This window comes from Oncorhynchus keta, chromosome 11, assembly GCF_023373465.1.
Source record: "Oncorhynchus keta strain PuntledgeMale-10-30-2019 chromosome 11, Oket_V2, whole genome shotgun sequence".
NCBI classification, from domain to species: Eukaryota; Metazoa; Chordata; class Actinopteri; order Salmoniformes; family Salmonidae; genus Oncorhynchus; species Oncorhynchus keta.
The window spans coordinates 1,303,535-1,324,226 of NC_068431.1; the positions used below are offsets into that span (position 1 = coordinate 1,303,535).

At 51.2% G+C, this 20,692-nt stretch overlaps 1 protein-coding gene across 26 annotated transcripts in view; it reads right to left on the minus strand.

The window, feature by feature from the left end:
• LOC118379924 (high affinity cationic amino acid transporter 1-like) overlaps positions 1-20,692 on the minus strand; it is a 77,052-nt gene that overhangs the window by 12,804 nt on the left and 43,556 nt on the right. For all 26 annotated transcript variants that reach the window (XM_052529028.1, XM_052529024.1, XM_052529005.1 and 23 more), the window contains exons 8-9: positions 18,442-18,578; positions 6,226-6,328 (exon numbers count right to left, since the gene is read on the minus strand). In XM_052529028.1, the coding sequence (XP_052384988.1) occupies positions 6,226-6,328; positions 18,442-18,578 (240 nt within the window). The remainder of the gene's footprint in view (positions 1-6,225; positions 6,329-18,441; positions 18,579-20,692) is intronic.

A 20,692-nucleotide genomic window follows, 5' to 3' on the forward strand; every position in this document is an offset into this window, starting at 1 on the left:
GTGAAGGAGAAGCTGGGAAGCTGGGGAGGCTTGGGCAAGAGGCTGCGGGGGGTGCGTAGCTGTTGGCCGAGGTTGGGGTAGCCAGGAGGAAAGCATGGCCAGATGTAGAAAAATGCTTCTTGAAATTCTCGATTATCGTGTAATACCCACCTGATGATATATCGGTGGTGACAATGTTTCCTAGCCTCAGTGCAGTGGGCAACTGGGAGGAGATGATCTTATTCTCCATGGACTTTACAGTGTCCCAGAGCTTTTTGGAGTTAAAGGATGCACATTTCTACTTGAAAAAGCTAGTCTTTGCTTTCCTGACTGACTGCTTGTAGTGGTTCCTGACTTCCCTGAAAAGTTGCATATCGCTTGGACTATTCGATGCTAGTGCAGTCCGCCACAGGATGTTTTTGTGCTGGTCAAGGGCAGTCAGGTCTGGAGTGAACCAATGACTATATCTTTTCTTAGTTCCCAATTTTTTGAAAGTTTTATGCTTATTTAAGATGGTGAGGTAATTACGTTTAAAGAACAACAATGCATCCTCTACTGACAGGATGAGGTCAATATCCTTTCAGAATACCTGGGACAGGTCGATTAGAAAGGCATGCTGCTCGCAGAAGTGTTTTAGGGAGTGTTTGACAGTGATCAGGTGTGGTCGTTTGACCGCAGACCCATTAAGGCAATGAGGCAGTGATCGCTGAGATCCTGATTGAAAACAGCAGAGGTGTATTTGGAGGGCAAGTTGGTCAGGATAATATCTATGAGAGTCCCCATCTTTAGGGATATAGGGTTATACCTGGTGGGTTCCTTGATAATTTGTGTGAGATTGAGGGCATCTGGCTTAGATTGTAGGACTGCCGGGGTGTTAAGCATATCCTAGTTTAGGTCACCTAACAGAACAAACTCTGAAGATAGATGGGGGGCAATCAATTCACATATGGTGTCCAGGGCACAGCTGGGAGCTGAGGGGGGTCTTTAACAGGCGGCAACAATGCAAGACTTGTTTCTAGAGAGATTCATTTTTTAAATGAGCAGCTCGAACTGTTTGGGCACAGACCTGGAAAGTATGACAGAACTTTGCAGGCTATCTCTGCAGTAGATTGCAACTCCTCCCCCTTTGGCAGTTCTATCTTGATGGAAAATGTTGTAGTTGTGTATGGAAATCTCAGAATTTATGGCGGCCTTCCTAAACCAGGATTCAGAAATGGCAAGGACATCAGGGTTGGCGTAGTGTGCTAAGGCAGTGAGTAAAACAAACTTAGGGAGGAGGCTTCTGATGTTAACATGCATGAAACCAAGGCTTTTTTGGTTACAGAATTCAGCAAATGAGAGCACCTGGGGACACACAGGGCCTGGGTTAACCTCCACATCACCCGAGGAACAGAGGGGGAGTAGGATGAGGGTACGGCTAAAGGCTGTCAAGACTGGTCATCAGCGTTGAGGATGTGCAGACAAGGGTATGGTGGGGTGCGGGTACAGCGGAGGTAAGCCCAGGCACTGGGTGATGATAAGAGAGGTTGCGTCTCTGGACATGCTGGTTATAGTGGGTGAGGTCACCGCATGTGTGGGGGGTGGGACAAAGGAGGTATCTGAGGCATGTTGATTGGGACTAGGGGCTCCACAGTAAACTAAAACAATGATAACTATCCTAAACAATAGTATACAAGGCATTTTGACATTTGAGAGAGACATAAAGCGATGATGATTAATTGTTCAGTTGAATCAGGTGTGCTAGTTCTGGAATATATTAAAAACATGGAACCGCTGGGGGGTCCCAGAGGAAAGGTTTGAGAAACACTCACTGTCCTTATTGTACTATGTAGGTAATCTGGTGGACAGACTATGTAAACATAGATGGTAGCGTTGATCTGTCATGATACAACGAGATGCATATGAGATAACAAGCAGCAGTGCTTTGTATAAATCGTGATTTTGTATCTTTCACATTTCGGAAGGGGAGGCTCATAGACTTGCCCGTAACTTGCAAAGAGAGAGGGTGGAGCTCTTTGTTCTGGTGTTATGATACTGATGATTTGTTGCCACAGGCGGTTTGTTTACATTTCTGGCTATCTAGTAGTGCTCTATCTAGTAGTGCTCTATCTAGTAGTGCTCTATCTAGTAGTGCTCTATCTAGTAGTGCTCTATCTAGTAGTGCTCTATCTAGTAGTGCTCTATCTAGTAGTGCTCTATCTAGTAGTGCTCTATCTAGTAGTGACACTGGGGACAACAATTCACTTTATCAATGAAGCAAAACCAAACCTTTTTCCTAACATTAAACCTCATCCTTCTAACCTGCTAAATTAATTCAGCTAAACTGCATAATTAGTTCTCCTAGTCTGCCAATTTAGTTCTCCTAACCTGCTGTGTTGGTTCTCCTAACCTGCTGTGTTGGTTCTCCTAACCTGCTGTGTTTGTTCTCCTAACCTGCCTCGTTAGTTCTCCTAACCTGCTGTGTTAATCATCCTAACCACTTGGCTTAGTTCTCCTAACCTGCTGTGTTAGTTCTCCTAACCTGCTGTGTTAGTTCTCCTAACCTGCCACGTTAGTTCTCCTAGCCTGCTGTGTTAGTTCTCCTAACCTGCCACGTTAGTTCTCCTAGCCTGCTGTGTTAGTTCTCCTAACCTGCCACGTTAGTTCTCCTAGCCTGCTGTGTTAGTTCTCCTAGCCTGCTGTGTTAGTTCTCCTAACCTGCCACGTTAGTTCTCCTAGCCTGCTGTGTTAGTTCTCCTAACCTGCCACGTTAGTTCTCCTAGCCTGCTGTGTTAGTTCTCCTAACCTGCCACGTTAGTTCTCCTAGCCTGCTGTGTTAGTTCTCCTAACCTGCCACGTTAGTTCTCCTAGCCTGCTGTGTTAGTTCTCCTAACCTGCTGTGTTAGTTCTCCTAACCTGCTGTGTTAGTTCTCCTAACCTGCTGTGTTAGTTCTCCTAGCCTGCTGTGTTAGTTCTCCTAACCTGCGCGTTAGTTCTCCTAACCTGCCTCGTTAGTTCACTTAACCTGCTCTGTTAACAGACCATCAGTATTACCACGCCAGTACTCTTAAGGTTAGAGGACATAGTCTGATCCTCGTTCAATCTCTTAGTTTTAGAGGACACAGTCAGAACGAGGATCAATCTCTTAGGGTTAGAGGACACAGGCAGAACGAGGATCAATCTCTTAGGGTTAGAGGACACCAGGGTTCAGGATACTAACCTGAGTACCAGAAACACAGGGTTTAGGGTTCAGGATACTAACCTGAGTACCAGAAACACAGGGTTTAGGGTTCAGGATACTAACCTGAGTACCAGAACACAGGGTTCAGGGTTCAGGATACTATCCTGAGTACCAGAACACAGAGTTTAGGGTTCAGGATACTAACCTGAGTACCAGAAACACAGGGTTTAGGGTTCAGGATAACCTAACCTGGGTTTAGGATTCAGTACCAGAACACAGGGTTTAGGGTTCAGGATACTACCAACCTTTAGGGTTCAGTACCAGAACACAGGCTAACACCAGGGTTCAGGATACTAACCTGAGTACCAGAACACAGGGTTTAGGGTTCAGGATACTAACCTGAGTACCAGAAACACAGGGTTTAGGGTTCAGGATACTAACCTGAGTACCAGAAACACAGGGTTTAGGGTTCAGGATACTAACCTGAGTACCAGAACACAGGGTTTAGGATTCAGGATACTAACCTGAGTACCAGAACACAGGCTAACACCAGGGTTCAGGATACTAACCTGAGTACCAGAACACAGGGTGTAGGGTTCAGGATACTAACCTGAGTACCAGAAACACAGGGTTTAGGGTTCAGGATACTAACCTGAGTACCAGAACACAGGCTAACACCAGGGTTCAGGATACTAACCTGAGTACCAGAACACAGGGTGTAGGGTTCAGGATACTAACCTGAGTACCAGAAACACAGGGTTTAGGGTTCAGGATACTAACCTGAGTACCAGAACACAGGGTAACACCAGGGTTCAGGATACTATCCTGAGTACCAGAACACAGAGTTTAGGGTTCAGGATACTAACCTGAGTACCAGAACACAGGGTTTAGGATTCAGGATACTAACCTGAGTACCAGAACACAGGCTAACACCAGGGTTCAGGATACTAACCTGAGTACCAGAACACAGGGTGTAGGGTTCAGGATACTAACCTGAGTACCAGAACACAGGCTAGCACCAGGGTTCAGGATACTAACCTGAGTACCAGAACACAGAGTTTAGGGTTCAGGATACTATCCTGAGTACCAGAACACAGAGTTTAGGGTTCAGGATACTAACCTGAGTACCAGAAACACAGGGTTTAGGGTTCAGGATACTAACCTGAGTACCAGAACACAGGGTTTAGGATTCAGGATACTAACCTGAGTACCAGAACACAGGCTAACACCAGGGTTCAGGATACTAACCTGAGTACCAGAACACAGGGTTTAGGGTTCAGGATACTAACCTGAGTACCAGAACACAGGCTAACACCAGGGTTCAGGATACTAACCTGAGTACCAGAACACAGGGTTTAGGGTTCAGGATACTAACCTGAGTACCAGAAACACAGGGTTTAGGGTTCAGGATACTAACCTGAGTACCAGAACACAGGGTTTAGGATTCAGGATACTAACCTGAGTACCAGAACACAGGCTAACACCAGGGTTCAGGATACTAACCTGAGTACCAGAACACAGGGTGTAGGGTTCAGGATACTAACCTGAGTACCAGAAACACAGGGTTTAGGGTTCAGGATACTAACCTGAGTACCAGAACACAGGCTAACACCAGGGTTCAGGATACTAACCTGAGTACCAGAACACAGGGTGTAGGGTTCAGGATACTAACCTGAGTACCAGAAACACAGGGTTTAGGGTTCAGGATACTAACCTGAGTACCAGAACACAGGGTAACACCAGGGTTCAGGATACTATCCTGAGTACCAGAACACAGAGTTTAGGGTTCAGGATACTAACCTGAGTACCAGAACACAGGGTTTAGGATTCAGGATACTAACCTGAGTACCAGAACACAGGCTAACACCAGGGTTCAGGATACTAACCTGAGTACCAGAACACAGGGTGTAGGGTTCAGGATACTAACCTGAGTACCAGAACACAGGCTAGCACCAGGGTTCAGGATACTAACCTGAGTACCAGAACACAGGCTAACACCAGGGTTCAGGATACTAACCTGAGTACCAGAACACATGGTTTAGGGTTCAGGATACTAACCTGAGTACCAGAAAACAGGGTTTAGGGTTCAGGATACTAACCTGAGTACCAGAACACAGGGTTTAGGGTTCAGGGTACTAAACTGAGTACCAGAACACAGGGTGTAGGGTTCAGGATACTAACCTGAGTACCAGAACACAGGCTAACACCAGGGTTCAGGATACTAACCTGAGTACCAGAACACAGGGTTTAGGGTTCAGGATACTAACCTGAGTACCAGAACACAGGCTAACACCAGGGTTCAGGATACTAACCTGAGTACCAGAACACAGGGTTTAGGGTTCAGAATACTAACCTGAGTACCAGAACACAGGCTAACACCTGGGTTCAGGATACTAACCTGAGTACCAGAACACAGGCTAACACCAGGGTTCAGGATACTAACCCGAGTACCAGAACACAGGGTGTAGGGTTCAGGATACTAACCTGAGTACCAGAACACAGGGTGTAGGGTTCAGGATACTAACCTGAGTACCAGAACACAGGCTAACACCAGGGTTCAGGATACTAACCTGAGTACCAGAACACAGGGTTTAGGGTTCAGAATACTAACCTGAGTACCAGAACACAGGCTAACACCAGGGTTCAGGATACTAACCTGAGTACCAGAACACAGGCTAACACCAGGGTTCAGGATACTAACCTGAGTACCAGAACACAGGGTGTAGGGTTCAGGATACTAACCTGAGTAGCAGAACAAAGGCTAACACCAGGGTTCAGGATACTAACCTGAGTACCAGAACACAGGGTTTAGGGTTCAGGATACTAACCTGAGTACCAGAACACAGGGTTTAGGGTTCAGAATACTAACCTGAGTACCAGAACACAGGCTAACACCAGGGTTCAGGATACTAACCTGAGTACCAGAACACAGGGTTTAGGGTTCAGGATACTAACCTGAGTACCAGAACACAGGCTAACACCAGGGTTCAGGATACTAACCTGAGTACCAGAACACAGGCTAACACCAGGGTTCAGGATACTAACCTGAGTACCAGAACACAGGGTGTAGGGTTGAGGATACTAACCTGAGTACCAGAACGCAGGCTGCCACCAGGGTGTAGGCCAGTAGAGTACCAATAGACATCAGATCTACCAGGTCCTTCAGGTCAAACAGAAAGGCCATGATAGCTGGAGGAGAGACAGAAAGGCCATGAGGCTATGATAGCTGGGGGAGAGACAGAAAGGCCATGAGGCTATGATAGCTGGGGGAGAGACAGAAAGGCCATGATAGCTGGGGGAGAGACAGAAAGGCCATGATAGCTGGGGGAGAGACAGACAGGCCATGATAGCTGGGGGAGAGACAGAAAGGCCATAAGGCCATGATAGCTGGGGGAGAGACAGAAAGGCCATGATAGCTGGAGGAGAGATAGAAAGGCCACGATAGCTGGGGGAGAGACAGAAAGGCCACGATAGCTGGGGGAGAGACAGAAAGGCCATGATAGCTGGGGGAGAGACAGAAAGGCCATGATAGCTGGGGGAGAGACAGAAAGGCCACGATAGCTGGGGGAGAGACAGAAAGGCCATGAGGCCATGATAGCTGGGGGAGAGACAGAAAGGCCACGATAGCTGGGGGAGAGACAGAAAGGCCATGATAGCTGGGGGAGAGACAGAAAGGCCACGATAGCTGGAGGAGAGATAGAAAGGCCATGATAGCTGGGGGAGAGACAGAAAGGCCATGAGGCCATGATAGCTGGGGGAGAGACAGAAAGGCCACGATAGCTGGGGGAGAGACAGAAAGGCCATGATAGCTGGGGGAGAGACAGAAAGGCCATGATAGCTGGGGGAGAAACAGAAAGGCCATGATAGCTGGGGGAGAGACAGAAAGGCCATGATAGCTGGGGGAGAGACAGAAAGGCCATGATAGCTGGAGGAGAGACAGAAAGGCCACGATAGCTGGGGGAGAGACAGAAAGGCCATGATAGCTGGGGAAGAGACAGAAAGGCCATGATAGCTTGGGGAGAGACAGAAAGGCCACGATAGCTGGGGGAGAGACAGAAAGGCCATGATAGCTGGAGGAGAGACAGAAAGGCCATAAGGCCATGATAGCTGGGGAAGAGACAGAAAGGCCATGATAGCTGGGGGAGAGACAGAAAGGCAATGATAGCTGGGGGAGAGACAGAAAGGCCATGATAGCTGGGGGAGAGACAGAAAGGCCATGAGGCCATGATAGCTGGGGGAGAGACAGAAAGGCCATGATAGCTGGGGGAGAGACAGAAAGGCCATGATAGCTGGGGGAGAGACAGAAAGGCCATAAGGCCATGATAGCTGGGGGAGAGACAGAAAGGCCATGATAGCTGGGGGAGAGACAGAAAGGCCATGATAGCTGGGGGAGAGACAGAAAGGCAATGATAGCTGGGGGAGAGACAGAAAGGCCATGATAGCTGGGGGAGAGACAGAAAGGCCATGATAGCTGGGGGAGAGACAGAAAGGCCATGAGGCCATGATAGCTGGGGGAGAGACAGAAAGGCCATGATAGCTGGGGGAGAGACAGAAAGGCCATGATAGCTGGAGGAGAGACAGAAAGGCCATGATAGCTGGGGGAGAGACAGAAAGGCCATAAGGCCATGATAGCTGGGGGAGAGACAGAAAGGCCATGATAGCTGGGGGAGAGACAGAAAGGCAATGATAGCTGGGGGAGAGACAGAAAGGCCATGATAGCTGGGGAGAGACAGAAAGTCCATGAGGCCATGATAGCTGGGGGAGAGACAGAAAGGCCATGATAGCTGGGGGAGAGACAGAAAGGCCATGATAGCTGGGGGAGAGACAGAAAGGCCATAAGGCCATGATAGCTGGGGGAGAGACAGCAAGGCCATGATAGCTGGGGGAGAGACAGAAAGGCCATGATAGCTGGGGGAGAGACAGAAAGGCCATAAGGCCATGATAGCTGGGGGAGAGACAGAAAGGCCATGATAGCTGGGGGAGAGACAGAAAGGCCATGAGGCCATGATAGCTGGGGGAGAGACAGAAAGGCCATGATAGCTGGGGGAGAGACAGAAAGGCCATGATAGCTGGAGGAGAGACAGAAAGGCCACGATAGCTGGAGGAGAGACAGAAAGGCCACGATAGCTGGGGAGAGACAGAAAGGCCATGATAGCTGGGGGAGAGACAGAAAGGCCACGATAGCTGGGGGAGAGACAGAAAGGCCATGAGGCCATGATAGCTGGGGGAGAGACAGAAAGGCCATGATAGCTGGGGGAGAGACAGAAAGGCCATGATAGCTGGGGAGAGACAGAAAGGCCATGATAGCTGGGGGAGAGACAGAAAGGCCATGAGGCCATGATAGCTGGGGGAGAGACAGAAAGGCCACGATAGCTGGGGGAGAGACAGAAAGGCCATGAGGCCATGATAGCTGGGGGAGAGACAGAAAGGCCATGATAGCTGGAGGAGAGACAGAAAGGCCATGATAGCTGGGGGAGAGACAGAAAGGCCATGATAGCTGGAGGAGAGACAGAAAGGCCATGATAGCTGGGGGAGAGACAGAAAGGCCATGATAGCTGGGGGAGAGACAGAAAGGCCATGATAGCTGGGGAGAGACAGAAAGGCCATGAGGCCATGATAGCTGGGGGAGAGACAGAAAGGCCACGATAGCTGGAGGAGAGACAGAAAGGCCATGATAGCTGGAGGAGAGACAGAAAGGCCATGATAGCTGGGGGAGAGACAGAAAGGCCATGATAGCTGGGGGAGAGACAGCAAGGCCATGATAGCTGGAGGAGAGACAGAAAGGCCATGATAGCTGGGGAAGAGACAGAAAGGCCATGATAGCTGGAGGAGAGACAGAAAGGCCATGATAGCTGGGGGAGAGACAGAAAGGCCATGATAGCTGGGGGAGAGACAGAAAGGCCATGATAGCTGGGGAGAGACAGAAAGGCCATGAGGCCATGATAGCTGGGGGAGAGACAGAAAGGCCATGATAGCTGGAGGAGAGACAGAAAGGCCATGATAGCTGGGGGAGAGACAGAAAGGCCACGATAGCTGGGGGAGAGACAGAAAGGCCATGATAGCTGGGGGAGAGACAGAAAGGCCACAATAGCTGGGGGAGAGACAGAAAGGCCATGATAGCTGGGGGAGAGACAGAAAGGCCATGATAGCTGGAGGAGAGACAGAAAGGCCATAAGGCCATGATAGCTGGGGGAGAGACAGAAAGGCCATGATAGCTGGGGGAGAGACAGAAAGGCCATAAGGCCATGATAGCTGGGGGAGAGACAGAAAGGCCATGATAGCTGGGGGAGAGACAGAAAGGCCATAAGGCCATGATAGCTGGGGGAGAGACAGAAAGGCCATGATAGCTGGAGGAGAGACAGAAAGGCCATGATAGCTGGGGGAGAGACAGAAAGGCCATGAGGCCATGATAGCTGGGGGAGAGACAGAAAGGCCATGATAGCTGGGGGAGAGACAGAAAGGCCATAAGGCCATGATAGCTGGGGGAGAGACAGAAAGGCCATGATAGCTGGGGGAGAGACAGAAAGGCCATAAGGCCATGATAGCTGGAGGAGAGACAGAAAGGCCACGATAGCTGGGGGAGAGACAGAAAGGCCATGAGGCCATGATAGCTGGGGGAGAGACAGAAAGGCCATGATAGCTGGGGGAGAGACAGAAAGGCCATGATAGCTGGAGGAGAGACAGAAAGGCCATGATAGCTGGGGAAGAGACAGAAAGGCCACGATAGCTGGGGGAGAGACAGAAAGGCCATGAGGTCATGATAGCTGGGGGAGAGACAGAAAGGCCATGATAGCTGGGGGAGAGACAGAAAGGCCATGATAGCTGGGGAGAGACAGAAGGGCCATAAGGCCATGATAGCTGGGGGAGAGACAGAAAGGCCATAAGGCCATGATAGCTGGAGGAGAGACAGAAAGGCCATAAGGCCATGATAGCTGGGGGAGAGACAGAAAGGCCATGATAGCTGGGGGAGAGACAGAAGGGCCATAAGGCCATGATAGCTGGGGGAGAGACAGAAAGGCCATAAGGCCATGATAGCTGGGGGAGAGACAGAAAGGCCATGATAGCTGGGGGAGAGACAGAAAGGCCATGAGGCCATGATAGCTGGGGGAGAGACAGAAAGGCCATGAGGCCATGATAGCTGGAGGAGAGACAGAAAGGCCATGATAGCTGGGGGAGAGACAGAAAGGCCATGATAGCTGGGGGAGAGACAGAAAGGCCATGATAGCTGGGGGAGAGACAGAAAGGCCATGATAGCTGGAGGAGAGAAAGGCAGAAAGGCCAGAAAGGCCATGATAGCTGGGGGAGAGACAGAAAGGCCATGATAGCTGGGGAGAGACAGAAAGGCCATGAGGCCATGATAGCTGGGGGAGAGACAGAAAGGCCATGATAGCTGGGGAGAGACAGAAAGGCCATGATAGCTGGGGAGAGACAGAAAGGCCATGATAGCTGGGGGAGAGACAGAAAGGCCATGATAGCTGGGGAGAGACAGAAAGGCCATGATAGCTGGGGAGAGACAGAAAGGCCATGATAGCTGGGGAGAGACAGAAAGGCCATGATAGCTGGAGGAGAGACAGAAAGGCCATGATAGCTGGGGAGAGACAGAAAGGCCATGATAGCTGGGGGAGAGACAGAAAGGCCATGATAGCTGGGGGAGAGACAGAAAGGCCATGATAGCTGGGGAGAGACAGAAAGGCCATGATAGCTGGGGGAGAGACAGAAAGGCCATGATAGCTGGGGAGAGACAGAAAGGCCACGATAGCTGGAGGAGAGACAGAAAGGCCACGATAGCTGGAGGAGAGACAGAAAGGCCATGATAGCTGGGGGAGAGACAGAAAGGCCATGATAGCTGGGGGAGAGACAGAAAGGCCATGATAGCTGGGGGAGAGACAGAAAGGCCATGATAGCTGGGGGAGAGACAGAAAGGCCATGAGGCCATGATAGCTGGGGGAGAGACAGAAAGGCCACGATAGCTGGAGGAGAGACAGAAAGGCCATGATAGCTGGGGAGAGACAGAAAGGCCATGAGGCCACGATAGCTGGGGAGAGACAGCAAGGCCATGATAGCTGGGGGAGAGACAGAAAGGCCATGATAGCTGGGGGAGAGACAGAAAGGCCATGAGGCCATGATAGCTGGGGAGAGACAGAAAGGCCATGATAGCTGGGGAGAGACAGAAAGGCCATGATAGCTGGGGGAGAGACAGAAAGGCCATGATAGCTGGGGGAGAGACAGAAAGGCCATGATAGCTGGAGGAGAGACAGAAAGGCCATGAGGCCATGATAGCTGGGGGAGAGACAGAAAGGCCATGATAGCTGGGGGAGAGACAGAAAGGCCATGAGGCCATGATAGCTGGGGGAGAGACAGAAAGGCCATGATAGCTGGGGAGAGACAGAAAGGCCATGATAGCTGGGGAGAGACAGAAAGGCCATGATAGCTGGGGAGAGACAGAAAGGCCATGATAGCTGGGGAGAGACAGAAAGGCCATGATAGCTGGAGGAGAGACAGAAAGGCCATGATAGCTGGGGAGAGACAGAAAGGCCATGATAGCTGGGGAGAGACAGAAAGGCCATGATAGCTGGGGGAGAGACAGAAAGGCCATGATAGCTGGGGGAGAGACAGAAAGGCCATGATAGCTGGGGAGAGACAGAAAGGCCACGATAGCTGGGGAGAGACAGAAAGGCCATGATAGCTGGGGAGAGACCCATGATAGCTGGGGGAGAGACAGAAAGGCCATGATAGCTGGAGGAGAGACAGAAAGGCCAAGATAGCTGGGGAGAGACAGAAAGGCCATGATAGCTGGGGGAGAGACAGCAAGGCCATGATAGCTGGGGGAGAGACAGAAAGGCCATGATAGCTGGGGGAGAGACAGAAAGGCCAGATAGCTGGGGAGAGACAGAAAGGCCATGGCCATATAGCTGGGGGAGAGACAGAAAGGCCATGATAGCTGGGGAGAGACAGAAAGGCCATGATAGCTGGGGGAGAGACAGAAAGGCCATGAGGCCACGATAGCTGGGGGAGAGACAGCAAGGCCATGATAGCTGGGGGAGAGACAGAAAGGCCATGAGGCCACGATAGCTGGGGGAGAGACAGAAAGGCCATGATAGCTGGAGGAGAGACAGAAAGGCCATGATAGCTGGGGGAGAGACAGAAAGGCCATGATAGCTGGGGGAGAGACAGAAAGGCCATGAGGCCATGATAGCTGGGGGAGAGACAGAAAGGCCATGATAGCTGGAGGAGAGACAGAAAGGCCATGATAGCAGGGGGAGAGACAGAAAGGCCATGATAGCTGGGGGAGAGACAGAAAGGCCATGATAGCTGGGGGAGAGACAGAAAGGCCATGATAGCTGGGGAGAGACAGAAAGGCCATGATAGCTGGGGAGAGACAGAAAGGCCATGATAGCTGGGGAGAGACAGAAAGGCCATGATAGCTGGGGAGAGACAGAAAGGCCATGATAGCTGGGGGAGAGACAGAAAGGCCACCATGATAGCTGGGGAGAGACAGAAAGGCCATGATAGCTGGGGAGAGACAGAAAGGCCATGATAGCTGGGGAGAGACAGAAAGGCCATAAGGCCATGATAGCTGGGGGAGAGACAGAAAGGCCATGATAGCTGGGGAGAGACAGAAAGGCCATGATAGCTGGGGGAGAGACAGAAAGGCCATAAGGCCATGATAGCTGGGGGAGAGACAGAAAGGCCATGATAGCTGGGGAGAGACAGAAAGGCCATAAGGCCATGATAGCTGGAGGAGAGACAGAAAGGCCACGATAGCTGGGGAGAGACAGAAAGGCCATGATAGCTGAGGCCATGATAGCTGGGGGAGAGACAGAAAGGCCATGATAGCTGGGGGAGAGACAGAAAGGCCATGATAGCTGGGGGAGAGACAGAAAGGCCATGATAGCTGGAGGAGAGACAGAAAGGCCATGATAGCTGGGGGAGAGACAGAAAGGCCATGATAGCTGGGGAGAGACAGAAAGGCCATGATAGCTGGGGGAGAGACAGAAAGGCCATGATAGCTGGGGGAGAGACAGAAAGGCCATGATAGCTGGGGAGAGACAGAAAGGCCATGATAGCTGGGGAGAGACAGAAAGGCCATGATAGCTGGGGAGAGACAGAAAGGCCATGAGGTCATGATAGCTGGGGAGAGAAAGGCAGAAAGGCAGAAAGGCCATGATAGCTGGGGGAGAGACAGAAAGGCCATGATAGCTGGGGAGAGACAGAAGGGCCATAAGGCCATGATAGCTGGGGGAGAGACAGAAAGGCCATAAGGCCATGATAGCTGGAGGAGAGACAGAAAGGCCATAAGGCCATGATAGCTGGGGGAGAGACAGAAAGGCCATGATAGCTGGGGGAGAGACAGAAGGCCATAAGGCCATGATAGCTGGGGGAGAGACAGAAAGGCCATAAGGCCATGATAGCTGGAGGAGAGACAGAAAGGCCATGATAGCTGGGGGAGAGACAGAAAGGCCATGATAGCAGGGGGAGAGACAGAAAGGCAATGATAGCTGGGGGAGAGACAGAAAGGCCATGATAGCTGGGGGAGAGACAGAAAGGCCATGATAGCTGGGGGAGAGACAGAAAGGCCATGAGGCCATGATAGCTGGGGGAGAGACAGAAAGGCCACGATAGCTGGGGGAGAGACAGAAAGGCCATGATAGATAGCTGGGGAGAGACAGAAAGGCCATGATAGCTGGGGAGAGACAGAAAGGCCATGAGGCCATGATAGCTGGGGGAGAGACAGAAAGGCCATGATAGCTGGGGAGAGACAGAAAGGCCATGATAGCTGGGGGAGAGACAGAAAGGCCATGAGGCTATGATAGCTGGGGGAGAGACAGAAAGGCCATGATAGCTGGAGGAGAGACAGAAAGGCCATGATAGCTGGGGAAGAGACAGAAAGGCCATGATAGCTGGGGAGAGAGACAGAAAGGCCATGATAGCTGGGGGAGAGACAGAAAGGCCATGATAGCTGGGGGAGAGACAGAAAGGCCATGATAGCTGGAGGAGAGACAGAAAGGCCATGAGGCCATGATAGCTGGGGGAGAGACAGAAAGGCCATGATAGCTGGGGGAGAGACAGAAAGGCCATGATAGCTGGGGGAGAGACAGAAAGGCCATGATAGCTGGGGGAGAGACAGAAAGGCCATGATAGCTGGAGGAGAGACAGAAAGGCCATGATAGCTGGGGGAGAGACAGAAAGGCCATGATAGCTGGGGGAGAGACAGAAAGGCCATGATAGCTGGAGGAGAGACAGAAAGGCCATGATAGCTGGAGGAGAGACAGAAAGGCCATGAGGCTATGATAGCTGGAGGAGAGACAGAAAGTCCATGATAGCTGGGGGAGAGACAGAAAGTCCATGATAGCTGGAGGAGAGACAGAAAGGCCATGAGGCCATGATAGCTGGGGGAGAGACAGAAAGGCCATGAGGCCATGATAGCTGGGGGAGAGACAGAAAGGCCATGATAGCTGGGGGAGAGACAGAAAGGCCATGATAGCTGGGGGAGAGACAGAAAGGCCATGATAGCTGGGGGAGAGACAGAAAGGCCATGATAGCTGGAGGAGAGACAGAAAGGCCATGAGGCTATGATAGCTGGAGGAGAGACAAAAAGTCCATGATAGCTGGGGGAGAGACAGAAAGGCCATGATAGCTGGTCTACACTAACCCCTATCTCCTCTACAGAAAGACCATGATAGCTGGGGGAGAGACAGAACTGGCCATGATAGCTGGGGAGAGACAGAAATCCCCATTTATCTCCTGATAGCTGGGGAGAGACAGAAAGACCATGATCTACACTGGGGAGAGACAGAAAGGCCATGATAGCTGGGGGAGAGACAGAAAGACCATGATACACTGGGGAGAGACAGAACCCCTCTAGGCTAAAACTATCTCCTCTGTCTACACTAACCCCTCTATCTCCTCTGTCTGCACTAACCCCTCTATCTCCTCTGTCTACACTAACCCCTCTATCTCCTCTGTCTACACTAACCCCTCTATCTCCTCTGTCTACACTAACCCCTCTATCTCCTCTGTCTACACTAACCCCTCTATCTCCTCTGTCTACACTAACCCCTCTATCTCCTCTGTCTACACTAACCCCTCTATCTCCTCTGTCTACACTAACCCCTCTATCTACTCTATCCTGTCTCTCTCTCCGCTCTCTACACTTCTCCCTACTCACTACACTACTCTCTATCTCCTAACCCCTCCTACTACTCTCTCCCCTCCTCCCCTACACTAACCCCTCTATCTCCTCCCTAACTAACAATCTCTCCCCTCCTACAATCTCGCCTCCCCCTACTCTCTCTCCTCTCCCTACTCGCTCTACTCTCTCATTTCCCTACTCTCTCTCCTCCCCCTACTCTCTCTCCTCCCCCTCTCTCTCTCCTCTCCCTACTCTCTCTCCTCTCCCTACTCTCTCTCCTCTCCCTACTCTCTCTCCTCCCCCTACTCTCTCTCCACCCCCTAGTCTCTGTCCTCCCCCTACTCTCTCTCCTCCCCCTACTCTCTCTCCTCCCCCTACTCTCTCTCCTCCCCCTACTCTCTCTCCTCTCCCTACTCTCTCTCCTCCCCCTACTCTCTCTCTTCCCCCTACTCTCTCTCCTCCCCCTACTCTCTCTCATCCCCCTACTCTCTCCTCCCCCTACACTCTCTCCTCCCCCTACTCTCTCTCCTCCCCCTACAATCTCTCCTCCCCCTACAATCTCTCCTCCCCCTACTCTCTCTCCTCTCCCTACTCTCTCTCCTCCTGCTCTCTCTCCTCCCCCTACTCTCTCTCCTCCCCCTACTCTCTCTCCTCCCCTTACTCTCTCTACTCTCTCATTTCCCTACTCTCTCTCCTCTCCCTCAACTCTTTTCATTCGTATGCTTGATAATAGTTGTCAGATAAGTAAATATCACTGGGCCAAGACTTCTGAAAGAGTGACAACAATGCTACAAACTGATGGTGTGTGGTTCAAACACAGATCATCCACAGAGCTGGGCTCCAATCTGACTGTAGGTCCTCAGGTGACTAACTGGGTTACAGCACTCTGAACACCAGGTTGATTTATTATAATGTATTTATTAACTTTAACCTCTCTCTTCCAGGAGATGACAGCTAGGTAAACAACGACACCATGCAGCTGCTCGCTCTACCACTGTCTTCCCACCTCTACCTCTTGTAATTTAACCCCTGACGCTGCTTACCAGACATGACTCCAGCAGCCATGGTGGACATGATGAGTGTCTTCCCTAACCTCTAACCTCTAACCTCTAACCCCTGATGCTGCTTACCAGACATGACTCCAGCAGCCATGGTGGACATGATGAGTGTCTTCTCTAACCTCTAACCTCTAACCTCTAACCCCTAACCCCTGACGCTGCTTACCAGACATGACTCCAGCAGCCATGGTGGACATGATGAGTGTCTTCTCTAACCTCTAACCCCTGACCCCTGATACTGCTTACCAGACATGACCCCAGTGGCCATGGTGGACATGATGGGTGTCTTCTCTAACCTCTAACCTCTAACCTCTAACCCCTAACCCCTGACGCTGCTTACCAGACATGACTCCAGCAGCCATGGTGGACATGATGAGTGTCTTCCCTAACCTCTAACCCCTGACCCCTGATACTGCTTACCAGACATGACCCCAGCGGCCATGGTGGACATGATGAGTGTCTTCTCTAACCTCTAACCCCTAACCCCTGACGCTGCTTACCAGACATGACTCCAGCAGCCATGGTGGACATGATGAGTGTCTTCTCTAACCTCTAACCTCTAACCCCTGATGCTGCTTACCAGACATGACCCCAGCAGCCATGGTGGACATGATGAGTGTCTTCCCTAACCTCTAACCTCTAACCTCTAACCCCTGACGCTGCTTACCAGACATGACTCCAGCAGCCATGGTGGACATGATGAGTGTCTTCCCTAACCTCTAACCTCTAACCCCTAACCCCTGATGCTGCTTACCAGACATGACCCCAGTGGCCATGGTGGACATGATGGGTGTCTTCTCTAACCTCTAACCCCTGATGCTGCTTACCAGACATGACCCCAGCAGCCATGGTGGACATGATGGGTGTCTTCCCTAACCTCTAACCTCTAACCCCTAACCCCTGACGCTGCTTACCAGACATGACCCCAGTGGCCATGGTGGACATGATGGGTGTCTTCTCTAACCTCTAACCTCTAACCCCTGATGCTGCTTACCAGACATGACCCCAGCAGCCATGGTGGACATGATGGGTGTCTTCCCTAACCTCTAACCTCTAACCCCTGACGCTGCTTACCAGACATGACCCCAGTGGCCATGGTGGACATGATGGGTGTCTTCTCTAACCTCTAACCTCTAACCTCTAACCCCTGATGCTGCTTACCAGACATGACTCCAGTGGCCATGGTGGACATGATGGGTGTCTTCCCTAACCTCTAACCCCTAACCCCTAACCCCTAACCCCTGACGCTGCTTACCAGACATGACCCCAGTGGCCATGGTGGACATGATGGGTGTCTTCTCTAACCTCTAACCCCTAACCCCTAACCCCTGACGCTGCTTACCAGACATGACTCCAGCAGCCATGGTGGACATGATGGGTGTCTTCCCTAACCTCTAACCTCTAACCCCTAACCCCTGACGCTGCTTACCAGACATGACTCCAGCAGCCATGGTGGACATGATGAGTGTCTTCCCTAACCTCTAACCCCTAACCCCTGACGCTGCTTACCAGACATGACCCCAGTGGCCATGGTGGACATGATGAGTGTCTTCCCTAACCTCTAACCCCTAACCCCTGACGCTGCTTACCAGACATGACCCCAGTGGCCATGGTGGACATGATGAGTGTCTTCCCTAACCTCTAACCCCTAACCCCTGATGCTGCTTACCAGACATGACCCCAGTGGCCATGGTGGACATGATGAGTGTCTTCCCTAACCTTTAACCTCTAACCCCTAACCCCTGACGCTGCTTACCAGACATGACCCCAGCGGCCATGGTGGACATGATGAGTGTCTTCCCTAACCTCTAACCCCTAACCCCTGATGCTGCTTACCAGACATGACCCCAGTGGCCATGGTGGACATGATGAGTGTCTTCCCTAACCTCTAACCTCTAACCCCTAACCCCTGATGCTGCTTACCAGACATGACTCCAGCAGCCATGGTGGACATGATGAGTGTCTTCCCTAACCTCTAACCTCTAACCTCTAACCCCTAACCCCTGATGCTGCTTACCAGACATGACTCCAGCAGCCATGGTGGACATGATGAGTGTCTTCCCTAACCTCTAACCTCTAACCTCTAACCCCTAACCCCTGATGCTGCTTACCAGACATGACTCCAGCAGCCATGGTGGACATGATGGGTGTCTTCCTCTCACTGATGCGGGCCAAGAAGGAGAAGAGGAGGCCGTCGCGAGACATGGCAAATATTATACGAGGGAGAGGGAACATCGAGCCCAGGAGACTGGGGGGAGGAAGGGAGGGAGAGGAAAGGGATGAGGAGAGAGGGAACATAAAGCCCAGGAGACTGGGGGGAGGAAGGAAGTGAGGGGAGAGGGTTGAGGAGAGAGGGAACATAAAGCCCAGGAGACTGGGGGGAGGAAGGAAATGAGGGGAGAGGGTTGAGGAGAGAGGGAACATAAAGCCCAGGAGACTGGGGGGAGGAAGGAAATGAGGGGAGAGGGTTGAGGAGAGAGGGAACATAAAGCCCAGGAGACTGGGGGGAGGAAGGAAATGAGGGGAGAGGGTTGAGGAGAGAGGGAACATAAAGCCCAGGAGACTGGGGGGAGGAAGGGAGGGAGGGGAGAGTGTCGAGGAGAGAGGAAACATAAAGCCCAGGAGACTGGGGGGAGGAAGGGAGGGAGAGGAAAGGGATGAGAAAGGGAGATTTTGGTAGAATGGTAGGTATAAGAGGGGTGAGGGTAAAGTGGGGGAACAGGGGAGGAGAATTTGGTAGAGAAGAGGAAGAAGGGTTGAGGGGAGGAGGAAGGGTTGTGGGGAGAGAGATTTGATAGAGGAGGAGGAAGAGTTGAGGGGACGAGGAAGGGTTGTAGGAAGGGTTGAGGGGAGAGAGACTTGATAGATGAGAGGAGGAAGTGTTGAGGGGCATAGGAAGAGTTGAGGGGAGGAGGAAGCGTTGAGGGGAGGAGGAAGGGTTGAGGGGCTGGGGACTTGATAGAGGAGAGGAGGAAGGGTTGAGGGGGGAGGAAGGGTTGAGGGGAGAGATTTGATAGAGGGGGGGAGGAAGGGTTGAGAGAAGAGAGACTTGATAGAGGAGAGGAGGGGAGGAGGAGGGTGACGGCTTAATAGAGGGTCAAACTATTAAATAGCAGGAAGAGACAAGGAGTCAAACAACAAACTCCACCCTGTAATGTAGCTGTAATGTAGCTCCCTGTAATGTAGCTCCCTGTAATGTAGCTGTAATGTAGCTCCCTGTAACGTAGCGCCCTGTAATGTAGCTGTAATGTAGCCCCCTGTAATGTAACTCCCTGTAATGTGACTCCCTGTAATGTAGCTGCAATGTAACTCCCTGTAAAGTAGCTCCCTGTAACGTAGCTCCCTGTAATGTAGCTGTAATGTAGCTCCGTGTAACATAGCTCCCTGTAATGTGACTCCCTGTCATGTAGCTCCCTGTAATGTAGCTGTAATGTAGCTGCAACGTAGCTCCCTGTAATGTAGCTCCCTGTAACGTAGCTCCCTGTAATGTAGCTCCCTGTAACGTAGCTCCCTGTAACGTAGCTCCCTGTAACGTAGCTCCCTGTAATGTAGCTCCCTGTAATGTAGCTCCCTGTAATGTAGCTCCCTGTAACGTAGCTCCCTGTAACGTAGCTCCCTGTAACGTAGCTCCCTGTAATGTAGCTCCCTGTAATGTAGCTCCCTGTAATGTAGCTGTAATGTAGCTGCAATGTAACTCCCTGTAATGTAGATCCCTGTAATGTAGCTCCCTGTAACGTAGCTCCCTGTAATGTAGCTCCCTGTAACGTAGCTCCCTGTAATGTGACTCCCTGTAATGTAGCTGCAATGTAACTCCCTGTAAAGTAGCTCCCTGTAATGTGACTCCCTGTAATGTAGCTGCAATGTAACTCCCTGTAAAGTAGCTCCCTGTAATGTAGCTCCCTGTAATGTAGCTGTAATGTAGCTCCCTGTAATGTAGCTGTAACGTAGCTCCCTGTAATGTAGCCCCCTGTAATGTAGCCCCCTGTAATGTTGCTCCCTGTAACGTAGCTCCCTGTAATGTAGCCCCTGTAATGTAGATCCCTGTAATGTAGCTCCCTGTAATGTTGCTCCCTGTAATTTAGCTGTAACGTAGCTCCCTGTAATGTAGCTGTAATGTAGCTCCCTGTAATGTAGCTCCCTGTAATGTAGCTCCCTGTAATGTAACTCCCTGCAATGTAACTCCCTGTAATGTAGCTGTAATGTAGCTCCCTGTAATGTAGCTGTAACGTAGCTCCCTGTAATGTAGCCCCCTGTAATGTTGCTCCCTGTAACGTAGCTCCCTGTAATGTAGCCCCCTGTAATGTAGATCCCTGTAATGTAGCTCCCTGTAATGTTGCTCCCTGTAATTTAGCTGTAACGTAG